Raw genomic sequence first — 22,633 nt, forward strand, 5'->3', positions numbered from 1 at the left:
ACAGAAGCTCTGAAGTCGCTCAGCTTTAAAAAATCCCCATTAACTTTCTTGGGATTCTTACAAGAACACCCCACAGTCAGCTCAGGCCCCATGCTGCCCTAACAAGGGAAGATGCAGGGCAGGAGAGAACCAGCCCTACCTCTGACACTAGATTTAGTTAGAGAACTGAGTCTGCGCTGAAGATACCAGGACCACTAGGCTCTAAGGAGGAGACACCTTAGCAGAAAGCCCCAATCTCCCAGTTCAGAGCATTTCACCAAGGCAGGCCTCCCTTTGGGAATTTCTGGGCCCATACTGGCCACAACCATAGGAAATCCAGAGCAAGCCATGGAGACATGAGCCTCATCTGGTGGCAGATCTAGGGGCCTTCACTCACCTAGGTTCTGGGAGTTATGGGTCAGCAGTAGCAGTCCATCCTCGGGCAGAAGCTCCATGGTCTCCATGAGATCTCTGAATTCTCCTTGCCCATAGACTGCTGACACCAAGTGAGGAATGTGAGCTGAAACTGATGTTTTAGTCCTCTCAGGGCACTATAGGACTGTATCTGTTGCAATTCCGGGTTCAGGTGTCCTTCATGATCATTCTGCTTCACTGGTCATTCTGGATTTCCTAGTGCCTCCTGCTCCAATCTGGCCCTAGGAGAGGTATCCCCATGGTGGGAGGTCCCTCTATATGTCAAGGACCCTGCAACAGATCTGAGGAATAAGGTGGTTATTGCCTTGGAAAGCCTAATGAAATCTGCAGACTAGAGTAGGATGCAGAGATGGTGGCACTGAACCCAGGACTCCATGCTAGATGCAAGAAAGCACTTCTCAAAACAGGAGATTCAACACTTAACTACTGTTGAGCTTCTAAGAAACTTGTCCAAGCTCTTGACCCTCAAGAAAATCAGCTTCAAAAGCCGGAGCAAATGCTGTGTGATCTGTTGTTTACGGTAAGTACAATTAATGCATGAGTAAGATACCATGTCAGTATTTTCTCCATCAATATTGTATGACAATAAGCCTGAGGATGGGAAAGGAACAAAGACCAGACTATTAGTGAACTTATGTTTAATTAGACTCTAAGGGCAAGCCTAAGAGGACACTCTGAATGCATTAACAATTCTGGGCTCCTCTGCCCAGGGCTCCACTGTCTCTTGGAGTTGGGAGGGCAGACAAGTGGAAGCAGGCATGTATACTGGGGAGCAAAAGACACTCAAAATGGTAAGTGCAGGTGCAGGCACCAAAGACGGCTGTGGGAGGTCTTTCTGTATGCTGTGAATGTGTGTGGCTCCCACTGGATAATTTATGGCAGGAAAGCTTATAGGTAGGTGGGAAATCCAAGCAGAGATACAGAGAGAAGGGCAGAGTCAGGAGAGATACCAGCCACCGCCAAAGGAGCAACAAGATGCCAGCAGACCAGTAACACCATGGCCACGTGGCAACATATAGATGAATAGGAATGGCTTAATTTAAGATGAAAGAGCTAGCTTGCAGGAAGCTAAAGCCATAGGCCATACAGTTTGTAATGAATAATGAGCCTCTGTGTGTTTACTTGGGACCGAGTGGCTGTGGGACCAGGAAGAACACAGGAAAACTTCTGACTACAAAAGAGTGTTATTTGATTTTTATGATCCAAGTCCATAGAAATGAGGGCCAGGGCAGAGCTGGTAAAATATTCAACTTCCCAGCTTGCATCCCCTCTTGGAGGCATCCCAGTGTGGACTGGCTGGCTGGTGGCCCACTGGGTCTTTCCTCCCAGAGTTCTGCTTTCTTTCCCCAGTGTCGTGAGGATTGCCCACTGGGCCCTCATGCTCACCTCAGGTGCACGCTGTTTTCCAGTGGAGCTCAAAGTCCCACACAGACTCAACACTCTTTTTCAGTTAAGGATGACATAAAACCCACCCAAAGGCCTCTGAGGTAAAGCCATGTTGGCAGTGGTGCGCCTGTGCTGTGCAGTAACTGCAGGGACACAACGGTCCAGGTCTGCCCATGCCATGCAGTCTCTCCAAGAGGTTCCTAGACCTTGTCCCCTCCTTCTCCCACATGTGGTCCACACAGCTTTGTCTGTGTCCTTTGGTTCCTCCCATACAACTGGACACAGTCTCATTCCTCGTCACTGCACAGCCTGCTTTGTTACCAGAACTGAAAGCCCTTGGTCTTATGGGAGATTTTATCCTAATGTAGAGAATTCATCCAGTGCAGGCTCACCATAACAAAGCATTTCCATTCATGGGAAAATGAATTATAATACAGAGTGGCAAGTGGCTAGTTAACTTCAGATCTACTAATAAGAAGATGCATGGCAAGTAGGAATTGTCTATGGTAGTGGAGAAACAGTCCAATGATACTTAAAATAACAGAACATGTAGATAAATAAAAGAAGGAAAGAACATTAGTCTCAGGGAGGGACTGGCCTGCCCTGGGGTGAACTTGTGGCACATGGGATATCTGCCTTTGATTTTGACACGTTCCCTAGAGCAGCAGTTTGCTGTTCAAAAAGTGTGGCTGCACTCTTGTGCTTTCCGAAGTTTGATGATTAGCACAAGACCAAAGTCGGGCTGCTGACACCCCCCACAGGGCAGGAGGGGGTCGTGATGGCACCCCACCACAGGGCAGGAGGGGGTCGTGATGGCACCCCCCACAGAGCAGGAGGGGGTCGTGAGGCCCCATCCTCTTCGAGGATATAAAGGCAGTTAATGGTTGCTGGGAGGCAGGAGAGACAATCTTTTTCTGTGGTATAGCTACTACTGTTGAGGTTCCCTGCCCGTCAACAACTCTGAGTAAACATGCCAGGTCACAAAAGAAAAAGTGTGATTGTGTGGTAGAAAAAAAAATGTAGCAGCTATTGATGAATTGGAGGACTAAAGGAAGGGGTTTTCCTTGTTTTTTGATGGAGATTGTGGTGTTTTCTCCCCTTTTGTGCTAGTGATTGAGTGCTTGTGTCTCCACCCATTGGTGAGCTTTAAGACAGAGTCTGTAAAAGCCAACAAATGGAGGTTAATGGAGAGGACGAAGTCTTGAGCCCAGAGAGACACTTGGTCCAGGTACAGCAGTGGATGGAGTTCAGGGTATTGGGGAAAAACTTGCCTTCTAACTTCCATTTGTACCATAAAGGCCCAGGGGGCACCTACCAAGCAAGCAGTTTAGCCTGGAGGTAAAGTCTGGTGTGGGTGAGAAGTAGACAGTTACTGTGTGGCCTGAAAGATGATGGACAGACCATCTTTGCTTTTGAAGCTCAGGCACACTAGCAAAATGGCTATTGGTGGATTCTAATCAGACAACTTCAGAGACCGAGGCCAGACAGAATTCTTATTTTACCATGTTTTATATAAAATAGACATTTACATAAATTTTATTTTTGAAAGACTTAGGCAAAGTATACAGTCAGACTTAAACAGAGAAATATTTTAAGCAGCATAGCAAAAATAACACAGGTGTACATTTATATACAACCAACCAAAAGAGGAACGTTGAGCAGCAGGAACAAAGGACAAAGTCCTGACAGCAAACACAGCGACTGCCACATGTCCCTGGCTCCCACAGACACCTCAGTTCCCTAGGAGAGGACATTATCTTTTCTCCCAGGAAACTGGCAGGGTCACCATAAGGACTTTAAGCACGACTGTAAAGTAAGAGTTACTTCTACCATGTTAACACACTTAGGCAGCCCAGTCTTCCCAGGGTTGTTTGTCTGCATGTTTCCTTGTGGTTGTTAGTAAGAACAGTCAGGAATAAGATCATTATCTTCACAGATGCATGGTGCCTTTTAATGCATTTTGGAGGCTCATGGTATTCCTGGAAACACTGGACAGGGCAGTGCTTCATGGGTGACAAACTCCACTGAGACTCAGACTAACCTGCCCTTGTGAGGTAACTCCTTAGAGTGACGCTAGAATTAGAACTCAGAAGCACTAATCTTGAAGTAGTGTGTCCCCACGATGGGCGGGCCAGCAGCTAAAGGATATGCACAGCAGGAACTTCCAGACTCACTACAAATACAAATCATTGCCCCTGACAAGGAGGCGATATCCCGGACCTCTGCATGCAGACATTTCCAGTTAGGAATGACTGGCAACCCATGTTTTCACTCAGACCAGGGCTGTGTAGTATGAGGTGCTAGGTTTTTGTTTTGTTTTGTTTTAAATTACATGCCCTGATGGTTTTAATCGGAAGAGCCCTGGTGATGAAAATTGACTATTTTAATATGAACCAATTGATGGCTCCAGATATTTTATCCATCCTGTGGTCCCACTCTAATATGAAGACATGTTTTGTACTATGGTTACTTTATCTCCTATCTCAGAACAAAGAACTCACAGAAACAAAAATATTAGAAGTGTTTTCAGAACTATATAACATGCTTTGCATTGAAAACTGAGAACAATGTTAAGAATTGTAATATTTCCAATACTGGTTTTTGGTTTTCTAAAGTCTTAGCTTATACAGCTGCAGTCTGAAAGAAAGGTTTGACAGACATTTACATTTTTAAATGTAAAAGGATGGCATTTAGATACTTGTGTTTTGCTGTATTTGGGTGATGCCAGCCTACAATCAAAAGTGTGATTTGAAAACAAGAAAAAGAACCAGCCTACCTCTACCATAGCTACATGCTCTCAGTGTCAGTACTAATCTAAAGGTTTAGTATTCCCCTGGGTGGATCCACCACAGACAAGAGCAGGCAGTTTTGCCCATTATTCTTTTTTTTTTTTTAAGGAGGGTTTGTTTGTTTGGGTGGTTGATTGGTTGGTTTTTTGAGACAGAGTCTCTCTGTGTAGCCTTAGCTGTCCTAGAATTTGCTTTGTTGTAGACTAGGCTGGTCTCAAACTCAGAGATCTGCCTGTCTCTGCTTCCCAAGTGCTGGGACTAAAGGTACGCACCCCTACATTCAGCTCATCAAAAGCAGGTTTTAGTAAGTGCAATCAAGAACTAAATAACAAAGCCCCAGTGTCTGTGTGCCAGGCAGAAAGAGACAAACTCTGCACCATGGACACCTTCTAAGAGTAAAAAGATATCGGGTTTTTTGTTTATTTCTTATCCTTGGCATCTTGCCTGGTGTGTGCAAATGGCAAGGTGGTGCCTCTCCATTTGACACCCAAGCATTTTCTAAATAGAAGGACAAATTATAGTCCAGTTGCCACAAGCATAAAGCCACCCTACTCAGCCACCTGCTGGTCAGTCTAGGAATAATGGCCTTGACCAACCCATGGGGCATTGACTCAGCCTTTAGAATTCTTTGGCTCATTTTAGTCCAGTAGCTAGAAATAAAAATTTCATGATAATACCCACTTCTCCTTGGTAGAAAGCCTTGTTCAAAGCAGTCATCCCTGCAGGACTTTGCTGGCACCAGAAAGCTCATCTCAGGGAGTTTGTAGGAGTCCTAGCTGTTCTCTAAGGGCAGCCAGTGCTGAGAGCCCCTGTGCAGGAGGGAAGGCCGCCCTCCAGCCCCTGCTCTCTGGGATCGGAAGGATGTAGACTCTCTGCTAACAATCACAAGATATGGGACATTTGCTTTCTTTTCTCCCTCGGTTCAGTCACCTCAGGTTGGATTCTACAGTGTGGTTTGGAATTTTTTATTTAGTCTTGGCTGAAAGCTGAAAAGGGCCTCTGAAATTCTGCTGCAGACTTCAGAAGAGAACCTGCATACTGATGAAGACCAGAAACCTCTTTGCTTTGTGATAACCTTCAAAAATAAACTGGTCTGGGGCTGAGATGTCTCTGGTAGCAAGTGACAGAGGGAGGGCTTGCCTGGCACATGGAGTTCTAGGCCAGAACCACAAAAGCAAACAAGGCCCCCAGCCCCTCAAAGAGCACTCCCCCCCCTGAGTTCCACCACCAAATCAGGTTTTATAAAGGACATTAATAACCTGAAACATCTGAATCACTTTTGGAAAATCCTTACTAAATAATCCCCAAATTTGAAGTAAGCCACCAAAGCCATTCCTGCAGCTTCTATGTCATAGGTGGATTTCATGACAAGCACTGGTCTAGGGACGATGATGGGCAGGCCTGACAGTGAATGGTGGGGGAGGGGCTCCAGGGATGTGAAGGGCTCTATGTGTAACGGAGGAAAGAACCCAGAAACTCCATGCTGGGGGCTCAGCCCAGGCAAAGCAACTCCTGATTCATTCTTTGTCTCCTCCTTCCTACCCAGGGCATGTTACAGAATTCTGAGACACACGCTAGACTCTTGTAAAAAATAAAATAAAACAAAACCCTAAGATAATGTTAGCTGAGAATAGAGCCAGTGCGAGAGAGTGCTTCTGGTATGTACAAGGTCTTGGGTCCATTTCTCAGTACCAATGATGAGGGCAATGACAATGTTAGAATTGCCAGCAGAGTATTTTCGTGCACAAAGCCAACTCTACTCCTGGATTTCAGAAACAGCTCTCCAGTCACTCATGACACACAAGCCTGCTAGTGACAAATCAGATGCCTTTTCACAAGCCAGGATCTCTGTTTCTACTGTAATAAGGATGACTCCCACGGATTAGTCCACGTCACAAGAACCAAACAGGGTGTTACAAGATACACTCAACAGCTTTAAAACACACTTTGTAACTGATTTTCTCCCAGGCAACATATCTACCATGGAAACTCTCTCATTGGCTCATTCAATATCCGAGCCAAAAAGCAAGCTGACTTTGTTTCTCTTTTTGTTTGTTTGTTTGTTTTGTTTTGTTTTGTTTTTTGGTTTTTCGAGACAGGGTTTCTCTGTGTAGCTTTGCGCCTTTCCTGGAACTCACGTGGTAGCCCAGGCTGGCCTCGAACTCACAGAGATCCGCCTGGCTCTGCCTCCCGAGTGCTGGGATCAAAGGCGTGCGCCACCACCGCCTGGCTTGTTTCTCTTTTTAAACAGTGCTTATTTTTACTGCTCAGGGAGATGTCAGAGTGGGCAGACAAATGAGAAAGGAGAGGCCCCATGCAGCGGTCTCTGGACGCCACTGTGGCCTTCCCTCCTTAGAAACGCTTATGTTGTAATTACCCTTTTAATTATTCCAACAAGTTTACACTGAGACCTTCTGTAGCACTTTACATAAGGCAGAATTATGTCAAACTTTGAAGTTCAATCTGTCCCATTAGTTTTTAATGTACCCATTTTGGTAAATACTATTCTACAAAGTGGTACTAAGATGTGACCAAGGACCCCTGCTTTCCAAATTAGGGGCTTGGAATTACTTTATAATAAACACTATAGTGCATAGTTTTTACCTTGGTACTAAAGATGTCTTAGATGGAAGAAGAAAATAAGATTCTGGATCAATTTATGATATGTAACACTGACTGACAATTACATACATGAGGTGACAGTGACAAATACTGGCTCCCAGAAGCAGGTGTGCACTGGGTCAAATGCCCTTTTTTGGGTGTGTGTGGGAGGGTCTCTGTGTAGCCCTGGCTGTCCTGGAACTCACTCTGTAGACCAGGCTGGCCTTGAACTCATTGAGATCAGCCTGCCTCTACCTCCAAAGTGGTGGGATTAAAGGCGTGCACCACCACCGCCTGGCTTCATCATGTCTTTTCAAATAAGTTTTCAGCCATTTATTTCAACTTACCTGCCAGAAAAATAGCCTACAGAGGCACTGCACCCTGATGCTGAGTTGGAAGAAGCAGGGTTTCCCTCTCGCTGTGCAGGTGAGATGCTGCTTCCCGGCTGTCACGTGTGTTTGACAACTGGCTCAGCATCAGGACCTGCATCTTCTGTGTGTCTCTGTTTCCATTGATAAGTACCAGTTAGAAGAAGGTACCCAGCTCCTTCACCGACTACCCAGACACTGAGCTGACCCCTAATTCCATTAGCTTTAAGTGGCAAATAACCAGTATTATTTGGGGAGACTGTTAAAGCTTTCTTATTTTGCAGTTTTCATATGATTGGTTTTGAGAGCTGCTATCAAAATGACTATGTACAGAGAAAAAAAACAAGACATGTGGATATATATTAAATATTTTATAAGTTATACAATAAATAACACTAAAAATAATGTCAAATTATGATTTCAACTTTGCCTTCCTCATTTTTAAATATAAATATATTTTTAAAAAATTATGAATTTAGACTTTACCCGAGAGTTTTAGAGCATTCTCCATGTAGTCTGCAAACTTACTAAGCAGACGGTCTGCTTTTGGTCACTTGTCTTTTAAGTACAGAATTCCTACTAAACCTCAAAAGTCAATAAATAGAGCTTTCTTCCCTCAACTCAATCTGTGAGGAATTCTCAATGTTTCAAAAATAATAAATCTCACAACGTCTAAAGGAGAGCACTTCTCTGGACTGACCCCTTAACACTTCCATGCAGAGCGCACGCTGCCGCTCCCCACCTGAGCAGCATATTTTAGGGTGGTAGTCTCCTGGTTAATGCACTGAGAAGTTTCAATGTGGGACACAACTCTAGTACAATCTGGAATACAATTCAAACATTTTCATAAAGAATCAAGGATGCTCAGCTCTTTTTTACTGCTCAGGGAGATTTTTCCTGTAGAAATAAAGATGCCCACATATAATTCTAGAAGATCCCCTCATGTTTTAGGCACTGGAAAAGCATATATCAGAGTGGAATTTAATGTACTTCTCCAAAGGTCCTTAGCGATACTCTTGGGAGTTATTAGACCAAGCCCAGCGATCAAGTGCCCTGTTCCTATAACTTCACAAGACTCTACCAATGCTCTTCACCATCCATTCCGGATTCTTGAGAATATATTAAACTTCCACAAGTAGACTTTCCCAAGAGCTGACTTCAGAGGACACATCCTTCCTTATGAACAGCTGTCTCCTCTACAGAACTCCAAGCTTCTGTGTTTCTGGGCTACAGTAAGAATGGAGTTCAGTGTCTGCATCCTGGGACCAGGGACCGACCCAGAGGAACCTGTAACAGGCTATTTCCCTCCCCTGCAGGTGGCCTGCCCGCCCTGGCTGTTTGTCCCTTCATGGAAACAACTCGCACAGCCCCCAGCAGCTGTGCCACCAGGAGGGGACTGCCTGGCTGGCAGGGCCTGCTGTGTATGAGCAAGGCCGCCCCCACTCGGTCCTCTTCCAGCCTGCCGAGTCCCACGTGACTGTGTCCTCGGAGCTATGTTTGATCCCTTTCTCGGACTTCTTGTAACCTTCTCTCCAGGCGATCCAGCTTGGCTAGATTTTCCTTCAGCAGCTTGCTGTCTGGAACCAGCCTCAGGGCTCTCTCGTAATAGGCCCTTGCCGACACATAGCTTCCCTGAGGGGGGTGGGTGCAGAAAAAGAGAAAGACTGCTCAGCACAACCCTCTGAGGATGGGAGAAGACCCCCTTCCTCTGACTGCCAGTTAAGTTCCCCTAAGGAAACCTTATCTGTGCATATTGTTATCCTTATCTCTTGGGGTGCTTTAGGGGAATCCATTTGTTTTAAGAACCAGACCAGCTGGAGAACGTGGAGGCTGATAGCTACACCATGAGGTTCAGCGGCAGAAACACAGATTTCAGCTTTCTCACTACAGAGAAGGAGACTGTTATTTTGTAGTGTTCTCAGGAGGTTAGCATGGGGCTGCTGTTCTTTGTAAGCAAATAGGCTTGGGGTGGGGTAGAGACGGAGGGAGAGCAATAATTAAACAGACATCCATTTTATCTTTAGTTTGCTCTAATTTTCAACTGAAACACACAAGCAGCCAGTGCCTAATGCAAGTTTCACACAGTGCAGGACTTGATTAAAAGATGGACCCGGGGCTGGAGTCCATATGGCTGTATGGTTAAGAGCACTTGTTCTTTTACAGGACCCTGGGGTTTGGTGCCATTCACAGCACACACATGATGGCTTACAAGCACCTGTACCTCCAAGGGATCAAACACTCTCTTCTGACCTCTGTGAGCATTTCATACATGGTACCCATACATACATACATGTAAAAACTCATACACATAAAGCAAACAAATCTTAAAAAAAGAAATTTAAAGATGGACTCAGGTTTATCTCCTAGCCAGGGTATGTGGTGAAAAGCACCAGCCAGAGCCAGACACTTGCTGCAGGAGGGGAGAAGGAATGTGACCTCTGACCTGCTGAGCTCCCACTTCTGTCAACACTGTTTAACAACATGTGTGCCTGGGCCCAGCTGACCACTGACCATTGGTCAGTAGCTTTTCCTATTCCCTTCTCTGCGGCCTAATGCCTCATCTTCCGCTCTGGTGCAGCCTTGCAGACCTGAGCGCTGCAGAGCCCCAAGACTCAGGACCGCTACAGACAGAGCTCATGTTGTCTGCTTCCTCTGCTCACAAGGCCCAGGAAGCTCATGAGACTTGCAGGACTCCCGGGGCCCCTCTCTGAGGTTACATAAGCAGTAAACAGAGGTTGAGGAAGGAGACTCAGGTGGCTAAGACTCATGAAAGCTGGGCAGGCAGCTCTGGAGACACAGCTGAGGCAGGCTTTCAGTGAGTCACACACACTCCTGTGAGTAAAATGGAAACTCACTGATTTACTAAGCTGGACTTAAGCAGGACTCTTTCCTTGGTCTGCCCTATCTGAGGCATAGATGTTTACACCTTCCCCAGAAAGCTACCTGATTTCTTCCTATTCTAAAACAACAAATTGATTTTACATCATCCTTAGCTGCAGCTCCCATGTGGGTGGACACCAGAGGTGTTCTAAATTTCTATCACAATTCAAATTAACACCTCTCCAAGCTAGCAGCTGATGCTTACCAAGGTGTAAGTATTTTCCCACGTATGTTTGTGTGTGTCAAGAGCTTAGATGCTACCTGACACAGTGAGACCTCAACAGAATGCTTGAGTTACCCCATCACTGGGTAGACTGTTCAGTCTCTATGACTCACTGTCTAGTTCTCATGGTGTTTATGTGTACAGCTGGTATAAGAGGGTGTGGAAATGCTGAAAAAAAAAAAAAAAAAAAAAGAAGGAATTGTCCACTGAGAACCCAGCACTGGCTTGTGTAGTTATATCCGACAATTAATGCCGATGAAAAACACCAAACTTCCTTGGGGCAAGGAGCCCAGTTCTGCTGCATTTCTGTTACCTCCAGCATCCTCCTCCAAGTCTCTGGTTTCCGATAAGCCCAGTGTACATCTGGGTGCCTGCACGCTTATGGCTCCAAGACATCACAAGATACTCCACACGCAGGCTCTCAAGATGTCCTTGGAGGCTACCCTGAATCTAGGCCTCATCCTTAACCTTGGCATTGTTTCAGATCAATTGATTTCTGCTTTTTTGCACACAATATAGTGTGCCCTCTTTCCTTCAAATTGCTCTATTCTTGATTAAACTGTAAACCCTGTTCATTTTTTTTAATTATATCCCGTAAGTCAACAATTCTAAGTCTATGGTATATAGGAACTGTAACAATCTGATTTCTAGAACTGAATTTTCATTAACTAAGACTAGAATCCATCCATCAGTCATACCAGACACATTTCTTGTGCCCAGTTGCTGTGGCCAGTCACTGCTCCTTGACAGTGAAAATACAGAACATGCTCATGCCAGAGAGTTCTACTAGACGACAATATTCTGCAAAGCATGGATGGCCATCATGAAGCCATGCTGAAACAGAACTCTGAAATATGGCTTGGCTAGCAGGAACTCATGAACTTTAGACCAACAGCTGTGGAACCTGCATGGGCCTGGACTAGGCCCTCTGTACAATCGAGGCAGTTGTGTAGCTTGGTCTGTTTAAGGGGACCCTGGCAGTGGGATCAGGATCTATTCCTGGTACATGAGCTGGCTTTTTGGAACCAATTACCTATGGTGGGACACCTTGCACAGCCTTGATGTAGGGAGAGAGGCTTGGACCTGCCTCAGCTGAATTTACCAGGCTTTGCTGACTCCCCATGAGAGGAGGAGGGATGAGAGGGGCATCTGTGGTGGGTATGTAAAATGAGAAAAACATTTCTTAATAAAAAATAAAAAGAAATATGGCTTGGATAATGGGAATCTCATTAGAGATTGAAATTCCAGCTCATCTCCTTACTTCATCTTGTGTAAAAGTTCAGGGAGCATAACAGACAGTGAGCATCCCTCACCCCAAAATGCAGAATGTTCAAAGTCTGACACTTTCTGAACAGATAAGATACCATAAATAGAGGATTCTATAACTGACCTCATGGAATGGCCTACCTGTCAAACTGCAGACACACTAAAAATATCCCATACAATTACTGTGGGGGCTGCATGTAAGGGCAAAAATGTGAGAGGTAGAGTGAATTTTGCAGTTAGACTTGACTGTCTACATCTGAGGCACTTCAGGTCACAGCACTGACCTTAGACACATGGTGTGATGTGTCCTTCCTTCCTAGGACTGCCACAACCTTCAGTGTTTTTTTCCATCTCCTATGCCACCTCCTTGCAAAGCCTTATTTCAACTCTTCACCTCCATAAGCCCTGGAGGCCTATACTCCCCAGGCACAGGGCAGGAGCCAGGGCCAGCACGCGTGACATTGTGGTGAACACTCCTTGCAAAAGACACAGGAAGTCCAGGATTGTTCCAGCACAGCCAAGCTGTGCCCACTACACACATTAGTCAAATTTACCCACAGACTTGTTAAACTATGAGTATGGGAGTTTCCTATTGCTCAGGCTAATCCATGATGTCTGCAGTAACAAAGGCTGATCTTTTTAATGAATGTCAATTACATTTTGCTATGGGCCGCAGGAATATATCATAAGAACTCAGCTGGTTATGGCAAAGTCACTACCTGGAGGGATCAAGGAATTCCTCCAGAGGAAGCCAAATTCCAAGGAGTTTTTGGTGTTACTTGGCTTGTTATATATCAGCTATATTCTGTTATGAAAATAATGTGTGCCTTTCTAGTTTTCCCAATTGACTTTTCCCTAAGAAGGGCTAACAGTGTGGACTGATCACTCTCTGGACATACACATTCCAGGACTTTGGAGAACAGCCTCAGGAAAGGCTTTCTCTAGAATCAGATTATCTCCCTTAGCCACTTTCAAGGACTAACAGTGATAACAGTTCACATGCTAGTCACCTGACTTAAGGTAAATTCCACAAGGAGACACCGCCTAGGTCAGGTGGACGTTAGGTAATAGCTTTACACAATTTAGCTCGGACTCTCCCTTCTTACACCAGGACTTCGAGAGAACAGGACGGAGAAGAGAAAAAAGAATGGAAGAACTAGATGGGTAAGAACTTGAGAGGAACAAACTGAGATGGGGAAGAACTAGATTGGAGGGCTAGAAGAGAGTACTAGAGGAAGGAGACAGAAGATGAGGAAGAGCCAGATGGGGAAGTACTAGCTGGGTAAGGACAAGCTGAAAAGGACCTAGATGAGGCAGAATTAAGATGAGAGAATTAAGACAGAACTTAGAGGGAGCAATAGATAAGTAGAGAGAGAAATCAGGCAAGAAAGGAGCTAAACAGGAGAACAGAACTGAAGCTGTGTATAAAGGATGTTATGCCAGAGGGAGTAAAGCAAGTGGACTATAGAGCTCGGTGTGTTGAGATTCTGTTTCCCTGAAATAGTCCTCGCCGTTAGTAGTTCTCTCTCCTGAGCCCCTGGGATATGTAATATTAAGGCTGGTCCCTCTAATATTATACAAGAACATTTGAAAACAATATACTCAGTAGATATTTCCTCAATCTCCAGAGCTCTGTCCTGTGAACATACAGCCTTGAGTTCAGATACATAATAATTATACCATTTTTCTTTTTGAATGCTCTTGGGTATATTCTTTCTACTTCAAATTAACAACTGAACTTTAATTTTTGTTATATTCCACCTGGGAAAGTTATACATTATTCTAAAAAACAACTATTGAATATTTAAAATAATGCACTATTCTTAAGAAAGTCCACTCTGTTTGACAGATGTTGCTGAACATCCCACAGAACTGCGCAGCCCAGAGTGTGGGTCTGTGACTGAGCAGCAACCGCTTAGATTCCCCACAGCGCGGGAGACGTTGTCCCCTTACCCGGGCAGCTGGGAGCCCCTTCTCTCTGCTGTCGTCTAAGAGCGCTCAGGTGCCGGGGGAGGAAAACACGGGCAGGCCTCTTGGAAATTCTCATCACTACACTATCCTTCATCCCTGCAGGGTCTGACAGAAGAAGCCTGAGGGCAAGTTAGCCCACAAGTCATACCCTGGCATCTCCGTGAAAAGCCCTTCAAGGACCCAGCTTACTTGGCACAAAAACCCAAGCTCCAGGAATTGTGTTAGGGCCCCCTCTCGGGACTCAGCGTCCACCGTCTCCTTTTACCTCCTCTGGCCAGTCGTGCTGCCTGGTTACCATTTTCCACACACACCAGCACCTTCAGCCTCAGACCTCTGCACGTGCTCTTCATCTGTGCACATGACTTGACCCCTTCAGATGCCTGCATTCTACAGGAGCCTTCTCTAAGAGCCCTGTCAGCACCCCTCTCCTTTACTTTTTTCTTCATACACATCTTACTATCTGACGTGTGTACATGTGTACTTATTGCCTGTCACCCCAAACTAGAGCATCAGTTCCACCAGGGCAGGAGTTTCTGTCTTGTCTGATCACTGTTACATGCCCAGTATCTAGACGTGCACCTGGCATACAGGATGGATGCTCAGTAGAGATGCCAGTAAGATGAATGAGTACATGCACGAATGAATCACAACACACCTTTGACTTTATTGGCTACAAACAATGCCACCCACCCAGGGGCACTTTCCATCATTCTTGGCAGAAAGACTCACCCAAAGTTAACTTTAGGGGGTAGGGACCAAAGCAGACAAACATGTTTTCCACTAAGAGGTTAGGGAATAAAAAATGTTTTCAACATGGAAAATAAAGGGGCAGGAGAAATGCCTCACCAGTGAAGAATACTGCTCTTACAGAGGACCCACGTTCAGGTCTTAGCACCCATACTGGGCATCTTACAAAGGCCTATAACTCCAGCTGGGGGGCACCATCGCCCTCTGCTGGCCTCTGAGGGCATTGCACTCATATCCCACAATCACACATAATGAAAAATAGGAAATAGTAAAGCATATTTAAATTAACAGTCTGGTAATGCTGAGGAGTTGCCAAGATTCACAGGGTCAGTACACACAGACCTCAGCCGCTGTCCGATAACCTTCTTTCCACACGTGATTTTCCTTATGATCAGCAGTATAATGGAGTTAAGTTTATAAACATTTAAACAGGTCCATAATATTCATGATTCAGAAAACATAGCTCCTCTGAATTTTACTTTCAGAATGCCTATGTTTTAAGTAGTCAAGTGATTTCAAACAGAATATGAACAGTGGCTTCTAAACCAGGATGAGAACACAGTGAGTGCCACTCCTACCTGGATGTGCCGAATGCCACCCATGTTCATCCACGCCTGTGCCTGGTCAGGATCCAGGGTCACAGCAGCCTCATAGCTCTGAGTGAAGAAGGAAAGCTTCATGTTAACACATGAGATGCATCTAAGGTGCCACAGAACTGTACAAACCCCAGCCCACATGGAGACCCTGATCGTTAACAGCCACTTAGCAGCTGGCAAGTTTAGTCTGCTACTGTTTTTAGAGTTGATGGTTCTGAAGGGCCTCGGGGCTTCTATGACAGCACATATATGGCATGCCACTGGGGAGCCAGGGATTTCTGGAACAGCTTGTTTCTCTGGTTCTGCAAGAAAGCTTTGCTTGATGGTCTTCCTCATCCATAAATGAGTTGGTAAGGAACACTGCTGTCAGGATTACAGAATCCAAAGAGGGTAGTTCAGTGCAGAACACAAGCTCAGCCTATGTGAGGCCCTGGGCTCCATCTCCAGCCCTCAACAGATAAGTAAATAAATTAATTAATTAATGAAAAATCAGAGGACCTGAGGTGCTCTTCTAGCCGCTCAACCATGGCCCCGCCCCTTCAGCCTCCAACTTGTTGCTAAGTATCTAAAGCAGCATGCTTACATTGTTGTATAGGGGTCACGGCACCTGTTTTCCCTTCTACCTTTTGGAAGCTCTTCAAAGCTGAAATGTGGTGGCACACTCCTGTAATTTTAGCTGCTCAGGGCAAATGACTGATAACCTTAATGATGAATGTTTACATTTGTTTTTTTGAGACCAAGTCTCTCATTATAGCCTTGTTGCCCTGGAACTCACTGGCCTTGAACTTATGATCCTATTGTCTCTGCCTCCAGATATATCACCACATCCTGCTAAGACAGGAATGGTTTTAAATGCGCACACGTGTGTGTGTGTGTGTGTGTGTGTGTGTGTGTGTGTTCACACGCATAGGTACATGCATGTCACTGCAAACACATGGAAGTAGAGGCCAACTTGGGAGGAGTCAGTATTCTTCTTCCACCAAGTGGTCCCAGGCGGTCAGGGTTGGAGGCAAGTGCCTTGACCCACTGAGCTATCCGGCTACCCCTGACGTGATACTTACTAAGTTTCAGAAGAAAAGTCACTGCAAGATGGATGGTCTAGAGGGGCTTCCTGGGGAAGACTGCATGACCCTATGTAAAGACGGAGCCCTGGGAATAAGAGGGAATCTAGAGGTGATGGCAGGTGTCACAGACACGTAAATGCCCAAAGCTCCTTGGGCTCCCGTCCAGCTGTGATAGAGGTTCTTGCGGACAAAACGGACAGTGTAGGTGGCTCTTCAGAATCCTAGAATATGAAATGCTCCGAATGTTTCTAACCATGAAACGTGAAGAGGTGTTGTGTAGGTGAGTCATCGAAAACCAGAGGCTTACAGGAAAGGAGCCCATAGTTCTGTTAGCTAATCAGAACTCTCACAAACCGCCAGTGACGAGAGTTGACTGCCCAGACTCCCTTATGGCTGCAGTATTCATTTAAACCTGGAGGGATAGCTCAGCCATTAAAGGCTTGGCTCACAACCAAAAATATAAACCTGAAAATTTAATGGCAGTTTGGCTCGTCTTACCTCAAAAGCTTTGTCCAGAAGGTTCTGCTCTCTCAGCTGGTTTCCTTTTGTGAAGAAAAGTTCAGATATGACTTTTGGGTCCCTGGGCTTCAGCTGAAGAGCCCTGTCTATGGCCTCGAGCGCCTGTAGCAGGGGGAAATGTAGGAACCCTGACTTAGAGTGACATTACACCTCTGTTCATAGCCATCTGCTAGTGTGACCCATGACAAACAAAACATACGTTCTACACTCCCATTTTCTCATTGGGAATTAATGGCCCCAGAAAGATCATTCCTGTGCCTCAGGTTCCCTATTTGTAGTTGAGCAGGAATCAAACATCTTGATCAGCTTACAAGAAGGTCACACAGTTGCAATAGGGTTGGCCATGCAAACATGTCCGTCTAGACTGGGGGCCCCTGGTTCCTGCCCCACCTTTACACACAGACATTGCTTAGAAGCACAGTTCTGCCTTTTTGTGAAGACTCCAAAGTTTATCCTAGATCAGGAGTTTATCAAAGTTTATCCTAGACCATGGCCTTCCCTAGATGTGCGGGTCTAGTCACGTTTGCATCTTCAACTGTGTGCTCGGCCCTCCCCCACCCTTGTGCCTTAGGCACACCTGTTTCTGCTGTCACAGGCCCATTTTGCTTGCTGACCTCTTCCTCTCTTGACCCTTCCCTCACATCTTGCCATGTGGAGACCTGACCTCAACTAGCCAGGTGCTGATTCTCAATGGGATGCTTGGTGTCCCTCTTTCTGATCTCAATCACATTTGTCTTATGATTTCTTGATCAGTATCTGTCTCTTTCTCTAAATAAGCTTCCTTAGGCCAGAGCAGCATTTTTTTTCCATCCTCCCTATGCCTGAAGTCTGCCATAGTGTCCGATACTTTATAGGCATTTAATAAATATTTTCTTGAGTAGGTTAATGAATTTAATGGTTATGTGATTTTTCAACATACAGATAAAGAGTCACAGTTCTGCCTCCCAGGGCTGTCCTGAGGATTGCATCGAACATTAGAACTTGGAGAGCCAGAGGGCATGCAGGGGCTGGACATAAAGGTGCTGAACATAGAGGGCCTGTGCATGGAGGGGCTGGGCATGGAGGGGCTGGGCATGCAGGGGCTGGGCATGCAGGAGCTGGGCATGCAGGGGCTGGGCGTTAGTTAGAAATAAATTGTAATGGTGAGATGAAGTATCTGAAAATCAAGGGGGAGTCAAGGATGTGCTGTTTCAAGATGTGTCAGGAGCTAAGAGGGTGTCTGAGAAAAGCTCCCAGTGGGTGGAATGTGCAGACCAATGCTCTCAAGACTTCATGGCATTGTGAACATGGCGCTGGAGGATCTTTTGGCATATGCTATTTTTCTATGTAAACCCCACATGGCTCTAAGAGCTTTTCTACCTCATCTTGGCATTCCCACTTGCTTTGGTGGCTGAGAGCTTGGAAGAGAGAGCTTCCTTACCTTCTCATGGTGTTCCTGCTTGCTGTAGATTGCTGATAGGAGGCGGTAGCATTCCAGGCATCTGGGTTCCTCGGACACTATGTGACTGGTCATCTTTTCAGCTTCTTTGGTTTGACCCATCACTGCTAAAACCTGTGCCTGAAAAACCACAGGGCACCAAGCTTAGAAGACACCTGGTCACTCCTTAGCAGATAAAGCAACATCTGCAGAGAGGTATGTACAACACATCCCAACACCCAACACAAAGCACTTTAGAGAGAGCTGAACGCCGCAGCAGAGGGCCCAGCATTTGGCTGCAGTAGATACCTGCATGCACTGGGTGTCACTGATGGGGTGCCCCATCAAACAGCTTGTGACTCCTAAAAAGGCGATCAAATGTGCCAGGAGGTAGTTCCCTCACAGAACACAATGATGTAAGAAAATACAAATCTGATTTAAGAAGGAAGCATGAAATTCAAAACACTGAAATTAAAATGTTGGTGGTGTTAACTGCCCTGAATTTGATCCCCACCCTGCGGTATATGAGACAACATCTTGACTTATGGGAATCATAGGAGCAAGTGATAGACAAAGCAGGCGGTATCTACCACAAACTGTCACGCCAGCAAATACAGGCCACATACTAGAGCATGCAGACACACCTAAACATTTGCTCGTACACACCCATCTATTCACACTCACACACAGGAGAAGTGACAAACAAATGCATCAATGTGCCAAAAACTAGTGGATCTGGGTCAAGTACTCCAGGCAGTTTTTGTTTGGTTTGGTGCTGGGGTTAGAACCCAGGCCCTGGGCATGCTGGGAAGTCCTCTGCCAGTTCCCAGGGCTCCCTTGTAGCTTGTGTTGGGAAATGTGAAGTTATTTGGAAACAAGGAGCTTCAGCAGCAGCTGCGTCTTGGCCTTGTGTGACAGGTTGCCCCGGGAGTCACCTGACAAGTCACACAACGGCCCTCCAACAGTGTTTTCCTTTCAGCTCAGAGGCTCAGTGGTATCAGCTCTCTGTTTGCAAGCTGCACTTATACCTAGCATCACTTTATCTCCTCTCTACTCACCAGTGCCAGGCGGAGATCCCTCTGGGAAGGCTGGAGTGAGACAGCTTCCCGGTACACTTCCAAAGCCTCCTTGTGTCGGCCAGTGTTGTAATAGAGTGCTCCCAAGGGTGACAGGACCTCGGCCGTGCGGGCCACCTGCAGGGCACTGCAGGGAGAAAGGCACACAGGTGCTTCCTCTGGTGGGCACATTTCCAAAGTCCTTCCACTGATTTAGGCAGTGGGAGGGCTGCCCAGTTAGATACCCATTTGAACTTAGTCTGCTTATAGATCAAGGTCATCCTGTATCCTGGGTGAATGCCTCCAGTGACCCACCAACCCGGCAACTGGGTCTCAAGAGTCTGTACCAGTCATGATGACTGACTTGCTCGGGTTCTGACAAAGTAGCAGCCTTACACCTGTTTCTAGTATTGAAATGGCCACCTCATCCCAACCCCGACTGAGCACTGTGGCCTCACCAGTGGGGAAGTTTCTGTGAGCACATGACTACACTGTCGTGCTATTCTGGAAGCAAGTCGCTGTGCCCTGAGCCGGCCACATGTGCTCTGTTCTGAAAGGCTGTCTGTCCCAGTAGCTAGGGAGCCTGTGAGGAACTGCTGATGGCTCCAAGAGGCTAAGAGAGCGGAGAGCAGGGACTGTACCGTTTGTACCACTCTTCTGCCATGCTGTTTTCTCCCAAGGACCTGTAGAGTCGGCCCAGATTCACCACAGCCACGTGATGGCTTGGGCTGAGCTGGATGGCCTGCTGGTAGTGAGCCACGGCCTTCTCTGGAGAGCCTATAGTATATGGGGTGGGAAGAGAACAGACCACAGGGATGAGAGGCATGGCTAGCAATCTCCCTTCTGAGGCATGCCATTTTTTCTCAGCATGACAGCATCATAGCATTAGTGATCAGCTTGATTTGGGGCCTCTTATGTTTGCCACTACCTAATCTTGACTCATCACTATTCACCAACACTTCCTAAGAAATTAATAACACATTGGCAGTGATTTTTTGTTTGTTCAAAACAGAGTCTTACCCTTTAGCTCAGGCTGGCCTTGAACTCATGGAAATCCCACAGCTTCAGTCAAGTGCTGTGATGACAGGCATGAGCCACCACAGCTGGCTGTGGTTATGTATCTACAACATTGTTGCTTATCACTACACACAAGACAGAACAGGCTACTGCAGAAAGAACACAGGTCTCAGTGATTTCTAAAGCTCTGTCTCAATTTGCAAGATAAAAGAGTGACAGTGCTCTTTCGAAAACTTGTAAATCACACATTTTATAGAAGTGTGTGTGTGTGTTGCATATGCTCTTGTGTGCATGTGTGCACAGGAAGGTCAGAGTGAGATCAGTTGCTCTCCTTCCACCACATAGGTCCCAGGAATCAGGCTTAGAGGCGAGTGCTCTTAGCCACCGAGCCATCTAGTTGCCCTCCATGGTATGCATTTAATGTGATTTCAACACAGCAGTTAGGTCACCTTGTATTTGCCCAGTGTGTGTATTAAAACCCCTCTGCTCGCATGGCCTCCGCAGTTGTTTAGCTGCCTCTTGGGATTTAAGAAGTACTTTTTAAAACCACCAAAACAAAATTATCTCTTTACAGATGTAGACACTAAAGTGCAAAGACCTTAAGGGACTGGATAACAATCCCAGGGCAAGTAAAGACAAAAGCCAGAGGGAGAATCTGGTCTCCCTGGCCTAAGAAGGGCCCCCAGAGAAGCTTCCTATAAACTAAATAAGTGACTGAATTTCAGAGCAGCCCAAAGTGTCAGACTGGACCCACAGGTCCACACGATCTCCCCACTACACTCTCTTTGAACACAGGTTTATCTAGGACCATGTCAGGGGGCCATCAGTGATTTGACAGGGTTCTCTTCAGAGGCTCATGTGGGACTGTTGTCCAATTGAAAGGACAAGCTTTAGTTCAGGCAGGTGAACAGGTGCTCTTCTTCCTACTTTAAGGATGTGTTATCACAAGTCTAATGATCCAGCAGGGGGCACCACACAGCAATTTATATGCAAAAGCAGCTTGCTTTCCCTAGATGATCCAAACATAAGCTTATATTCTATTAAACAGAAAAGCTTCACACATCCTAGAAAACGAAAACCCTTTCAAGCACTTAATATTGAAAAAGAATAATCAGACTGAATTCTCCTGCAGGGCAGATACTCGCTGAGCCAATAGCACAGGGAGGCACTTTTATATTAAAGCCAAGAGTCATCACTTTACTTCTGAGGATTCACTACACATGTGTATGGGGCTCTGTACAAATCACAAAGGAAATAGAATCTGTGCCCAGTTCCACCTGTCACAGGAGGCCACTGTGTCAATTGCTAGAATGCATTTCTGGAATGTACATCAAGGAAAAAATTCCAAAGGCTTGACAAAGTCAGTTATAGACAGCAGCCACCATTTGCTGAGAGCAGGTTTGGAGGCAGGTTCTTCCCTGAGGAGGATTTTGGCAGCATTGAGGCACAGTCCTGTGGATGTGGTGGAAAGAAAGACAAAGCTACTTCCTGCTCTGGCAGTTTTCTTACAGACAGGATGCTGAGCTGAACTTGGAGATGTAGGAAAATGGCAGCCCTTACAGTTCATGGGTGCAAAGCGTAAGCCACCTGCACAGCTGATGACTGACACCAGTATGAGAGAGAAAAGGGATCCCAGCAGAGTGGCGGCTCACTCACCAGAGTCAACTAAGAAAACTGCGTAGTTGTTGTGCAAATCTGAGCTGTCTGGACAGTTCTTTATTCCAGCCTGGTAGATGTCCTCAGCTTCCTTAAATCTTTCCTTTAGCAGAGAACAAAGAAAAATAAAGTTTTTAAAACCAGCAATACAGTGAAGATTGGGAGTGAGGAGGGAAAAGAGAAAATGCTTAACCGAGCCTTGATTATATACCAGGCACCAAGAAAATCACACAAGTTTGCCTGAATCCAAGTCAACTGCACACAAGCACAACTGTATTTAGTTCCTCTGGTGCAGACACGCCGATACTTACGAAGATGCAGCATCTGCACGGGTCCAGACCTGTGTGTGGAAAGGTCTGAGAATGGTTTTTTGAATGGGGTTCCTTCTTCACCTTGGTGACTCTAATGGAAATGCTGAATATCGGTGCAGGTGTTGAGGCACAGAGGTGGCAGCTGGGCTTGGAGGCAGAGTGCTAGGGGATTGACAACTGCATTTGACAGAACAGCCCCCAAGATTTGCTAGGGGAGTTTTGCAGAGTGTGTGTGTGTGTGTGTGTGTGTGTGTGTGTGTGTGCGTGTGTGTGTGAGAGAGAGAGAGAGAGGGAGAGAGGGAGAGAGAGAGAGAGAGAGAGAGAGAGAGCCCTCCTTGCTCTGTAGTCCATGT

General features: G+C 46.0%; 1 protein-coding gene across 6 annotated transcripts in view; it reads right to left on the bottom strand.

The window, feature by feature from the left end:
* Window positions 1–583: 583 nt before the first annotated feature.
* Window positions 584–22,633, bottom strand: part of Tmtc1 (transmembrane O-mannosyltransferase targeting cadherins 1) — a 224,109-nt gene continuing 202,059 nt past the window's right edge. For 5 of the 6 annotated variants that reach the window (XM_076568361.1, XM_076568362.1, XM_076568359.1 and 2 more), the window contains 7 exons: window positions 21,970–22,072; window positions 19,938–20,073; window positions 19,300–19,444; window positions 18,245–18,382; window positions 16,804–16,926; window positions 15,224–15,301; window positions 4,702–9,190 (listed from right to left, as the gene is read on the bottom strand). In XM_076568361.1, the coding sequence (XP_076424476.1) occupies window positions 9,050–9,190; window positions 15,224–15,301; window positions 16,804–16,926; window positions 18,245–18,382; window positions 19,300–19,444; window positions 19,938–20,073; window positions 21,970–22,072 (864 nt within the window). In that variant the 3' untranslated portion in view covers window positions 4,702–9,049. Of the gene's footprint in view, window positions 696–4,701; window positions 9,191–15,223; window positions 15,302–16,803; window positions 16,927–18,244; window positions 18,383–19,299; window positions 19,445–19,937; window positions 20,074–21,969; window positions 22,073–22,633 lie in introns of those variants that run through there. The other variant, XM_076568360.1, reaches the window with a different exon arrangement.

This window comes from Peromyscus maniculatus, chromosome 3 (genome assembly GCF_049852395.1).
Source record: "Peromyscus maniculatus bairdii isolate BWxNUB_F1_BW_parent chromosome 3, HU_Pman_BW_mat_3.1, whole genome shotgun sequence".
NCBI lineage: Eukaryota > Metazoa > Chordata > Mammalia > Rodentia > Cricetidae > Peromyscus > Peromyscus maniculatus.